The sequence below is a fragment of the Phaseolus vulgaris genome, chromosome 9, assembly GCF_051622355.1.
Source record: "Phaseolus vulgaris cultivar YP4 chromosome 9, ASM5162235v1, whole genome shotgun sequence".
In the NCBI taxonomy this organism is placed as follows: domain Eukaryota; kingdom Viridiplantae; phylum Streptophyta; class Magnoliopsida; order Fabales; family Fabaceae; genus Phaseolus; species Phaseolus vulgaris.
The window spans coordinates 11,691,531-11,704,216 of NC_143506.1; the positions used below are offsets into that span (position 1 = coordinate 11,691,531).

Consider the following 12,686-nt stretch of genomic DNA (forward strand, 5'->3'; position numbering starts at 1 on the left):
TTGCACATTAAATAAAATTATTATTTTTATTTATTTTTTATAATTAATACTATTATTATATAAAAAAATTGTATTATAATTAATTATATTTATTATTATATTTTACAATTATAATTTTATTTCTATTTATTTTTATTAATAATAATGTTAAATATTTTTATAATATAAATTTATTTAATTTTTTTATTTTTAAATATTACTTTATTCTTATTACATTATATTGCTTTTTATTTTTATTATATTATTTAATATATAATAATATTTTTTTATGTAAAATAATCAATTATGTATAACGTATAATTGGTTATATTATATATATAATTAATTATATGTTATAACGTATAATTGATTATTTTTTTAAATTAAATATATTCTTTTATATATTTGGATTGTAATATATAATTATTTTATATAAAAAATATATAATTATTTATTTTTATAATTTTGATTGTATTTCTTTTATGTTTGATTTCTAATTTGATTTCTACGTGATTTCTGTTGGAGTTTTTTTTATATATTTATACTTATATATAAAGGTGGTTTTTTATTATAATTGTTTTTGTTAACATAATTTTTTATTTATTTTATTCTTATTTAATATATCTCATTTTATGAATACAATGATGTCATTTCATATGAATTAGTTAAAAAAATAAAATTATTTTTTAATTTTTTAAATTAATATTAATGTACAGTTTTTATATGACTCCCCAGTTTTTCTTTAGTTATTTATTTTAAGGCAATAACAGGAAGAAAAAGAAAGAGCATACTCTCACATTTTCACATTAAATCTCATATATAAAATAAAATAACCTTCATTTTCAATCACTATCTACACTCAATTTTTTGCTTTTCAATTTTGACTCATCATTCAAAATTATTTTTGTTTGCATGTTACATTTCTATCATTGTAAAAATTGAATAAAAGAGAGAAATGTGGATAAAGAAGCACAAGTGCGCTTATTTTTCCACTAGTATAAAGAATGAATTTTCATATCTTTTCACTCTCGAATGTTTTTTAAATTAGTGTACACCCTTCTCACTCTTATTTTCATTCACATATATTTAAATATAAACAAAGAGCATTGACTTTTAGTAATAAGTTTTTAACTCTAACTCTAACATATGACTTTTAATTATTTTTTAATTTTAAGTTTTTAACTCTAACTTCAACATATGATTTTTAATTATTTTTTAACTATAAATTTTCAACTCTAACTTCATCATATGATTTTTAATTACTTTTTAAGTATAAGTTTTCAATTCTAACTTCAAGATATAATTTTTAATTACTTTGTAATTATAAGTTTTTAACTAATATCATTTTAGTATATGACTTTTAATTACTTTATAATTATAAATTTTTAACTCAAATTTCAGTATATGATTTTTAATTACTTTTAATTATAAGTTTTCAACTCTAACTCCAGTATATGACTTTTAATTATTTTTTAATTATAAGTTCTCAATTTTAACTCTAGCATGTGACTTTTAATTACTTTGTAATTATCAGTTTTTAACTGTAATATAACTTTTAATTATAAATTTTTAAATTTAATTCCAACATATGACTTTTAATTACTTTTTAATTATAACTTTTCAACTCCAACTCCACTTTTAATTACTTTTTAATTATAAATTTTCAACTCTAACTTCAGCATATGACTTTTAATTATCTTTTTATTATAAGTTTTCAACTCTAGCTCCATCATATCACTTTTAATTACTTTGTAATTATAAATTTTTAATTCTAACTCCACCATATGACTTTTAATTCTAAATTTTTAACTCTAACTCCAACGCACGTGACTTTTAATTACTTTTTAATTATAATATTTTAACTCTAACTTTAGCATACGACTTTTAATTACTTTTTAATTATAAATTTTCAACTCTACTCCAACACATGATGTTTAATTACATTTTAATTATAAGTTTTCAACTCTAGTTCCATCATATGACTTTTAATTACATTTTAATTATAAGTTCTTAACTCTATCTCCAACATATTAATTTTAGTGCACATAGATAAAAATAGTTATTGTAAAAACAATTAAGTTAACCAATATATCACGTTATACTTAATTATTATTTTTTTAGATGATTTAATGCAATTAATGTTAAGAGATATAGGTTTTAGAAAATTAGAAAAAATACGAGTAAGGCCATTAATATAAGATTTACAGGTTATATATATTTTGAATTTTGAATGAATTATTTTAGATTTAATGTTATTTGTTAGATATTTTATAATTAAGATTTTAATTGTCATTTAAACCGAATGAACCCGTCTGTTTAGAGGTGAGGTTGGTGCACATTATTGATTGGAAATTTGTGGAAAATAAATGAGATATTTTGAAGCAACATAACTTAATATTTCCTTTATTGTCACAAATGACTAAGGACCCTGTCCAATGCTAACTATCACTTGGAAGAGGAAATTCAGTACACAAACTCAACATTGCAAAGGTAAAAAGCACAACATATAAATCAACTGCTGCATCTACAACTTTGATGCAGCGTCTTTGTCTAAGAACCATTTCAACTCCCCTTCAGGGGAAACCAGTGCAGCAGGAAGCTTAACAGGATTCTCAGATTTTCCTAACACAGAGTGAACTGCATCTGCTTCATCCTTGCCAGTCACCACAAGCGCTGCGTAAGCACAGGAATTAATCACTGGAAAGGTGAGAGTTATTCTCTCTGGCGGTGGTTTGGGGGAGTCCTTGATGAAGGCAACCCATCTTTTATTCTCGTGCACAAGAGGATGCCCAGGGAACAATGAAGCTACATGGCCATCAGGGCCCATGCCCAGCAGTATGAGATCAAATTTTGGAAATCCACTGGTCGGTGATAAAGTAATGACACCTTTACTGACCAATTCTCTGAGACGTGTCTCATAATCATCGGCTGCTCCCTCAGCTGAAAGGGTATCATTGATTGCATACACATTGCCCGGAGGAATCGGTACCTGCCACGAGAACCAAGATGGAAGTACCAACATTACGTTGATGGAAGACAAGGAAGCCAAACAACATAATCTGGTCACGTAGTCATCTTAAAGAAGATTGCGTAGAAAAATTACAGCTCATAACTTGAAATTGAAGACAGTTTTTTTCCTTCCCTTGCATCATTATATAAGAATAAACATGTCAAAATACCACCCTAATATGCAGTATCCAACGATGGAGATTCATCCATCTGATCATCTACAGTTAAGTAATCTCTCCATGAAATGCTTGTAGCCTTATATTCATATGTGTACTTTCACGACTTCATATATATTTTTAGTTTCCTATTATATTTTCAAATATTCAAGTTTGATATGAATTACTTTAAAGGAATTTTTTTGGTCACAGGTTACCCTTATTTAGAAATCAATCTTTTACCTAATGTGGCAAATGTAGGGGCTAAATGATTAATTGATTAGTTTAAATTATTACTTCCACATAGAGAAAACATGTCCATATTTCATGTTGGGTGTGATTCCAAAATGGGGTTTTTATCCTCACACATGAACTGTTTTAACAAAGGTTTGAATTAAACTTAAGGAGACGCATAACAGTGAACTAATCTCCTTATGTATTTTTTTTTTCTCAACATAAACTAACATCTAACGAACATAAAACATTCTCAACAATTCGAGAACATCTTCAAAATAAACAAATCATGCACGTTCAACCTAAACAAATCATTTTCCAACATACAGAAGACAAGTAAATATACCGTGGAGAGAAGGCCATCTAAAGCAAGCTTGTAGTTACTATTTGCATGAGTCTTAGGCACAACCCTCTCATCCAGCCAAAACACTTGCCATTTGGACCATTCAATAGAATCAACATAAGGTGATTCCAACAGTTTCCTGAGATCCCAAAACAAAACACATTCAAATTAATCCAATTCAATTCAATCGAAACACGCTTGCGTTCAAAGTGAGAACATTTTTATATGAAAAAACCTCACCGGAGATACTCGATCATAGAGCCACCGGACAAGCAAACGGTGAAAGCCCCCCTTTTCGAAGTGAACTTGTTGGAGAGATCGACAACGTACTTGGCAAGAGAGTCAACAAGAAGATCCTCACCTTCGAAGATCTCTATGGCAAACTTCTTGGTCTCTGGCATGGACGCCATGAAATGTGAGTGGGACAGAGAAGAAGATGCACGTTCAGGGTGGAAAGAGGAAGGAAGAGAATGCGAATGGCAGAGTGTTTGATAAATGTTGAATGAATTTATTAGGAAAAACATCAAATAAATTAATATTTTATTAATTTTCATTTAATTTTTAAAAATATTTGTTAAGTGTATGTTTTAAAGAAACTTTTCTCGTAAAGGCATGTCACACCTACCTATGTGGGTGTGTTTTCTTATAAAGGCACATCAAATTGAACACACTCGAATACATTATATTGTTTTTTTTTATTATACTATATAATATATATATATAATATAATATAACTGATTATACTTTGTACATAATTGATTATTTTACATAATATAATAATATAATGTATAATCAGTAATATTTTATATACCTATATATAAAAGGATTTTTTATTATAACCGTTTTTTTTACACAAATTTCTTTCGATTCAACCCATATTTAATATATATTATTTTATTAGTATATAATAAATTATTTTGTCATTTCATATGAATTACTTAAATTAAAACTATTTTTTAATTTAATATTAATGTACAGCTTTATACTGAAAGTGACTCCCACTCTTTTCTTAATTATTTATTTTAAGACAACAAGAGGAAAAAAGAGAGAGTATACTCTCTCATGTTTACATATCAAATCTCACATGTCAAATAAAATAATCTTCATTTTCAATACCTCTCTTCATTTTATTTCAAATAATTATATTATTTAATAAAACCATTATTCTTTTTTATCTAAGATCAAGTCAATCCTAACTTTAACGTGTTTCCGTTATTATATATAATTGATTATATGTTATAACATATAAATGTTTTCTCTAATTTTAATTATATTTCTTTATATATTTGGATTGTAATATATAATTATTTTATATAAGAAAAGTATAATTATTTATTTAATATAATTTTGATTGTATTTTTTTATGTTTGATTTATAATTTGAGTTGAAATAAAAAGAGTAATAGAGTAAATTTAATATAGTCCACGTGATTTCTGTCGGTTTTTTTAATATATAAAGAATGATTTTTCATAAGTTTTCACTCTCCCATTATTTTTAAATTAGTGATTACTTTCAAACACCCTTCTCACTCTTATTTCCATTCACATATATTTAAATATAAATAAAAAACATTAATTACTTTTTAATTATAAATTTTTAACTCTAACTCATATGACTTTTAATTTTTAAGTTTTTAACTCTAACTTCATCATATGATTTTTAATTATTTTTTAAGTATAAGTTTTCAATTCTAATTCCAACGTATGTGACTTTTAATTACTTTATAATTATAAATTTTTAACTCTAACTCTAGCATATGACTTTTAATTACTTTTTAATTATAAGTTTTTAACTTTTTTTCTAGTATATGATTTTTAATTACTTTTTAATTATAAGTTTTCAACTCTAACTCTAGTATATTAGTATATGACTTTTAATTCATTTTTAATTATAAGTTTTCAATTCTAACTCTAACATGTGACTTTTAATTACTTTGTAATTATAAGTTTTTTAATTTTTAACTCTAACTGATATGACTTTTAATTATAAATTTTTAAATTTAACTCCAATGACATTTAATTATAAGTTTTTAATTCCAACTCCACTTTTAATTACTTTTTAATTATAATTTTTCAACTCTAACTCCAATATATGACTTTTAATTATTTTTTAATTATAAGTTTTCAACTCTACTCCATTATATATTAATTACTTTTTAATTATAAGTTTTAAACTCTAACTCCAACATATGACTTTTAATTACTTTTTAATTATAAGTTTTAAACTTTAACTCCGCTATATGACTTTTAATTATTTTTTAATTTTAAATTTCAACTCTAACTCCAGTGTATAACTTTTAATTACTTTTTAATTATAAATTTTTAACTCTAACTCCAGCATATAATTTTTAATTACTTTTTAATTATAAGTTTTTAACTCTAACTCCATAGCATATGACTTTAAATTACTTTTTAATTATAAGTTTTCAACTCTAGCTCCATCGTATGACTTTTAATTACTTTGTAATTATAAGTTTTTAACTCTAACTCCAGCATATGAATTTTAATTATAAATTTTAACTCTAACTCCAACACATTATTTTTAATTACTTTTTAATTATAATATTTTAACTCCAACTTCAGTCTATAACTTTTAATTACTTTTTAATTATAATTTTTCAACTCTAACTACAACATATATGACTTTTAGTTACATTTTAATTATAAGTTTTCAACTCTAACTCCATCATATAGCTTTTAATTATAAGTTTTTAACTCTAACTTCAACATATGACTTTTAATTATTTTTTAATTATAAGTCTTAACTCTAACTCCAACATATTAATTTTAGTGCACATAGATAAAAATAATTATTTTAAAATAAATAAGTTAATCATTATATCACAGTATACTTAATAATCTATTTTAGAGGATTTAATGCAATCAATGATAAAAGATATAAGTTTTAGAAAATTAGATAAAATACGAGTAAGGCCATTAATATAAGATTTTTAGGTTATATATATATTTTGAATTTTGAATTATTTTAGATTTAATGTTATTTGTTAGATATTTTATACTTAAGATTTAAATTTCATCTTATTACACCAACCTAATTAAGTGATACATAAAGACCTAGTTTTAAGTTTATGATTGGATTATAATATGCATAAATGTCTTTATAGTTCAATTTTATAATATACATTTAAATTTGAATTTTATAATATATCAATATATATATAATTTTCCACATCATAATTAAGTTAATTATTTTGTAATAATACATTTAATTTTTATTTTTTACATGTTTTAATGCTATTAATAAATATTAGATAAAAATACGAATAAAGTAATTAATCAATATATAAATCAATCCTCAATTTCAGTCCATCAATATATATTATATTTTTCAAAAAAAAATAGTTTTTCTGATGCGAGGTGATAAATTTTTTTTGAAGAATTTCAGCTTTATTTCATAATTTAATACAATTTCACTTTTAAGTTCGAAATTAAAACTTTATTATTTAAAGTTGATGAATAAACATAAATATTAAATTACTTTAAGATATAGAAGGGTAGTAGTTTTATTTTTTTATGCTCTTACTTTTGTTTTATATTGAATTAATTTTGGGGTACGAGAGGATGATATATATATTTTTTTGTACAGTACAATTTAGAATTAAAGTTTAGTTTTAACATTTATTTAGATATTTTTTGTGTTAAAAAGTGAATATAAATATTTAAGTTATAGCTTTGTTTTACACTTAAATATCTTTATTAACAAAATATTTTGATTTTTTTTATTAAATTAACATATTTGTCTTTAATGTTTGTTTGGATTTGAAGATAAATGTGAAAGAATGAGATTTGTGGTGAAAGTGAGTAGAAGATAAGTTAATTGGAATAAGGAAAAAATAATGAGAAATGAAGCGAAAATTTATTAAATTTAGTGAATGATGTGATAAGTATAATAAATAAAATAATTTTCTAAAACAGATAAGAGTGTAAAACTATATAAATATATGCTTGTGATTAAAATTAAATTAAATTGAAATACTATTAAATTATTTTATGTACAAACAAATTAAAATTTATGTAAAAGTATTTACGTATATTTTGCATAAATAAAAATTTTAAATTATTAAAAATTATTAATAAATATAAGTCCTAAATTATTTAATGTCATGCTTAAATAAAAATATGAAATAAATAAAATTTTCAATAATTTAAAATTATAAATAAATACAAATTGTAAGGATTAAGAAAAATAGTCTTAGAGTAGAAGTGGTAAAATTAAAATGACACCTGAATATTTTAATATTAAATTTAAAAGAGCATATAAATAAAAATTTTGTTATTCAGGTTTCATTTTAAAAATAACCACCATCTCTCTATAAAGTTCTTTTCCTTTCCTCTCCCTTCTCTCTAAGATTTTGACTTCCTCGTTCATCAGTTCCATGATCAGAGTCCACCATCAGACTTCTGGCAGTGAGTACTACAAGACTGCCCGATCAGAATCTTTGATAGAGTAAGTTCATTTTTGCTCTTCTCTTTGAGTCAAATTTGGAACTTGTTATGTTGTTTTTCTCCTTGCTTGCATGTGCCCCTTTTAGCTTCAGGGTTAATCTCTGTTAACTCAGGGTCCTAGTGATATAGTTAGATTTTTTATTAGGACTCTGTGTTACAGGTTAAGTTACCTTTGGGTTCTTGATGGTTTTGGAGCTCTTAGTGAATGTCTTCTAATTTTCAGGTAAGGAAAGCTAGCCTTAATTTCCAATAGAACACTAGGCTAGAAGATTTGAAGGTGAAATTTGATATATGGTTGCTGTTATACAATTATAATGTTGTTGAGTCTGGGTTGTTTGATGTTGCTTAGAGCAATTTTAGCTATAACAGGGTCTTTGTTAGTTTGGGTGTTCTCTGGTGTGTTTACGATCAACCTAAAATATTTTCGTTCAAACCAAAATTTCTGGGTGTTCTCTGGTGTGTTTTCGATCAACCTAAAATATTTTCTTTCAAACCAAAATTTCTAAGTGTTCTCTGGTGTGTTTTCGATCAACCTAAAATATTTTCGTTCAAACCAAAATTTTGTATACATATATGAATATTGCTATTTTATTATTTTAGCATAGTTTATTTTAGATTACTATTGTTAAATAACTTTTTGGATATATTTGGATTGTTAGAAAGTTTAAATTATATATTATGATTGAATGGTGTATTGATGTGTTAAATGAAGTGTGCATTGATTTGAAAGTGTGATCAAGACATAGTATTTTCAGGAAAGGAAATACCGTGTTGAGATTGTTGTTAGGGTGTATTGATCTGTCAGGCCCGTAATGAGACATCCTGACTCTACTGATATAATGGAATCACATAGATGAAGTTATTCAGTTGGTGAGAGTCGATGGAGGTTCATATGACTTTGTCTGGGGTTTGAAATATAATCTGGTCTTTCAGGTCATATGAATTTACCCTGTCATACGAGATGATGAGATATTGAGATGTTTATGCGCATGGTTGTGTGGATTCACAACGAGTAGTATGACAGGTACAGGTCTCAGGATTCTAATTTCAATACACGAGTCTTCCGGAAGTAGAGTCAAGTGTCTATGTGATATGAGTCAGTGAAAGTCTGACATGTGAAAAATGAATATTGAATTTTTTTAATAGACACTTGATGATTTGAGAATTTGTGTGACACTTGATGATTTGAGAATTTGTGTGACACTTGATGATTTGAGAATTTGTGTGACACTTTGATTTAAGAATTTGTGTTGATTTGAGAAATTGTATGAAACTTAATAATTTATGTTTATTAATTTCAAATTGAGATTTTATATAGAATTTTGTTTTATATAGCTAGCTTACCCTGTTATTTGTTTGTGTTGTTTCTTATCTGTGATGATCGTGTATTTACACGGGAGCAGATGATGTTACAGGTGATTGAGCTCCTCCTCAGTGCGAAGCTGGATGATGAAATTTTTTTTTTTAGTTGAAATTTGAATATTTGTTTTAATTTTATATAAATATTGAAGTTTTATAAAGAAAGTTGTTTGTAATATTTTAAGAAAGAGTGGTAGACATATTTATATTATGTTTATATTTTATTTTTAATATTTTATATAGATTTTAGTTTTTAGATGTGTGAAAATCTATGGATGTTACACAAATCTAAATCCTTTAATATTAGTATTTAAATAACATTTTCCTTCCATGTAGTATGTTCAGTCCACATGTAGAAAAATAATACTATAAAATAGTACCAAACTCAATATGACAAAAAATCAATATAAGATATAGTTGTCGCGGTAATAGGAATGTACAATTAGAGAATTTTCATATTACTTTGTTTTCTTATAATTATAGTTAGTTTTTGGATTACCAAATTCAATGCAATGTGAAGACTTAAATCAAGGAATTTTGTTAGAGTAAATGACGAGGGTTTTTACTCTTTCATAATCTATACTACAAACATTAAGATTGGAGTTAAAGATATTGCTTTCAAAATTGTTGTTCCGTCTTAAAAGAAAGATACTGAGGTGTTCACAAACATTAAGATTGAGGTTAAAAATATTGCTTTCAAAATTATTATTCCGTCTTAAAAGATATTGAGATATTTACAAACATTAAAATTGAGGTCAAAAATATTGTTTTTAAAATTGTTGTTCCGTTTTAAAAGATATTGAAATGTTAAAATAAGATTAGAAAAATCATAATAACTATATAAAAAAAATATCATGTTATTGATGTAAGATTTTTTAGTTTAACTTTTTTTGTCATCAGACTTTAGTGATTTGATTAATATTTATCTTAATATTATTGAAATGATGAAAAAAAACTGAGTTCAGATTCTCCATGAATGTTTTCAATTATAAATAAATTCATTTTTTATTTTTTTAAATTGAAATTCTTGTGTTATGTCTATTTATGACTAAATCAACTCATTAAATAATACATTTTAAATAATTTTTGTTTTTTAAATTATATAAATAAAATATTTTAAATAATTTTACTGTTTATGTTGGAGATCTCACATCGACTAGAGATTAGAGCCTTTCATTGTATATAAGTGGGTGCAAACCTCAATTTCATGAGCCGGTTTTATGAGGTTGAGTTAGGCTTAAAGTCCACTTCGTAATAGTTTAAATTACTGGAAACTCTTAATTTCTAAGATATACGTAAATTATATAACATCATTTTATATAATCTATCATAACTTTATAAGGGTTGGACCACTCCTGAAGTGATTCAGATTTATTTATTTTTTATTGTCGACAAAAAAAACTGCATAATTTTTCTATAATTTCGTAATTTAATATAATGTTATAATTTTTTTATAAAAATATAACATTACAGTTTTATGTAGTTTTGTATAAAAAATATAATTTTATAATTATACAACTTTTTATTTTTATATAATTTGATAATATAATACAATTTTATGTAATTTATAGTCTATTGTGATTTTATAATTTTTAATATCTAAATAATTTTTTCCACTTGGTAGTAATTAAAATATTTTCTCCAAACAAAGAAATTAAAATTCAATAAATTTGAATTGACTTCTTCAAATAAAATATTTAAAAAATAATAAATGAATTAAATTCAATTAATTGATTAAAAATGTTGTTAGTTTATTAGAGTGTTTCTCAATTACTCAAGAATATTTGCATAAAGTATTTTAATTGATTAGATAATCGATTAAATTGATTAAAATAATTTAGATAAATTTCTCTTAAATTTCTATTGAGATTTTAGACTCTTCTGTTTTAATACGTTAAAACAACCAGTTAATTGATTAATTTAAGGAGTAAGTAAAATTAACATATTAAAACACATTTTTAATCATTAAATCAGGTTGTTTGTAATCTATATAATTCTGTCATTTTGAAATCATTTAATACGAGATTAAAACTTGAGTTTCATAAATATTTTCTACCATTTAGAGAAAGTTCAAACTACACTTAAAAACGGTTTTTCAAGCTTCCTTTGCATTTTTTACATCAATACCAAGTTTGAAGAGAAACATATAGTTCTTCATATGGATTATTTCTTTCTTGTTGTACGTTTCCAGTAATATTGTTTTCGTTTCTATATTTGTTTTTTAGTTCTTTGTTTGTCTTTATATAGTGTTTCCATATTCAATATAGTAACATGGTGTTAAGACGTATAAATCAATCTTAGTGTTTCCATATTCAATATAGTAACATGGTGTTAAGACATATAAATCAATCTTGTAGGGTTCAAGATTTCACATCTTCAATTGATTTACTTTCACTATATTAATTGCGTCTTATACTAATGTGAGTTTGACTAGTGTGACCCAGCAAATAGATATAACTCTTAGATAAAGTGAATCAACATAAAAATCAAGGGGACACATCTCTCTTTATCCGTATCTCGCTATTTTTCTAATCTTGTGTGAAATTAATTGGAAGCAACTAAATCCTACAATTAGTTTAATAAAATACCATTCTATTTAAAAAAAAATAAATTGGATAGTTCAATTCAACCAACTCTTAAACTCTACCGTTTAAATCTAACATATACGAGGTTAAAGAGCCCTGGAGTTATCATATTTAAAATTGTGAAATTCTATGAGTAAACATAAGGTTAAAGACTCCAATACGAGGTAAAAGACTCCAATACGAGGTTAAAGCCTCTGGAGTGATGGTTGGTTTATTTGCTCACAAGGTAGGGAAGCACCAAGGTTTGTTGTCACTCTTACTTCTAGGATGTCTTATTTTACTTATGTTTTCTCATTAGGGAAATTTGGCTTCTGAACATGCATTTATTCACATGAAGATAATCTTCCTTTAATTTATCATTGATGAGTTCTTTCTTACCTTTACTTTTAAGCCCGGTAATTCTTTACATAATTGTTGCAGCAAGCCACGTCCTCATAACATAATGCTCACCAAGAACCGTCTAGGAACACATGATACTACTGATTGTGGGAAAGGACAATAATAAAGACAATTAAGGTGAAGTGATTATTTGAGAGGGTGGGGTTGGTGCACATCA

General features: G+C 24.7%; 1 protein-coding gene across 1 annotated transcript; it reads right to left on the bottom strand.

The window, feature by feature from the left end:
- Positions 1-2,353: 2,353 nt before the first annotated feature.
- On the bottom strand, positions 2,354-4,218 carry LOC137820200 (putative 6-phosphogluconolactonase 4, chloroplastic). Its single transcript, XM_068624131.2, has 3 exons — positions 3,961-4,218; positions 3,724-3,859; positions 2,354-2,968 (listed from the first exon to the last, which is right to left on the bottom strand). Exons 1-3 carry the CDS (start codon positions 4,128-4,130, stop codon positions 2,504-2,506), a joined length of 771 nt encoding a protein of 256 aa, XP_068480232.1. The 5' UTR covers positions 4,131-4,218; the 3' UTR covers positions 2,354-2,503.
- Positions 4,219-12,686: the final 8,468 nt, after the last annotated feature.

Bases quoted from the DNA above. Each gene is read 5' to 3' on its own strand.
- LOC137820200 (XM_068624131.2), bottom strand. From the start codon at position 4,130: ATGGCGTCCATGCCAGAGACCAAGAAGTTTGCCATAGAGATCTTCGAA. The intron at 3,860-3,960 runs GTGAGGTTTTTT...TTGGGATCTCAG, and splicing joins TCTATGATCGAGTATCTCCG to GAAACTGTTGGAATCACCTT. The intron at 2,969-3,723 runs GTATATTTACTT...TTCTCGTGGCAG, and splicing joins TAGATGGCCTTCTCTCCACG to GTACCGATTCCTCCGGGCAA.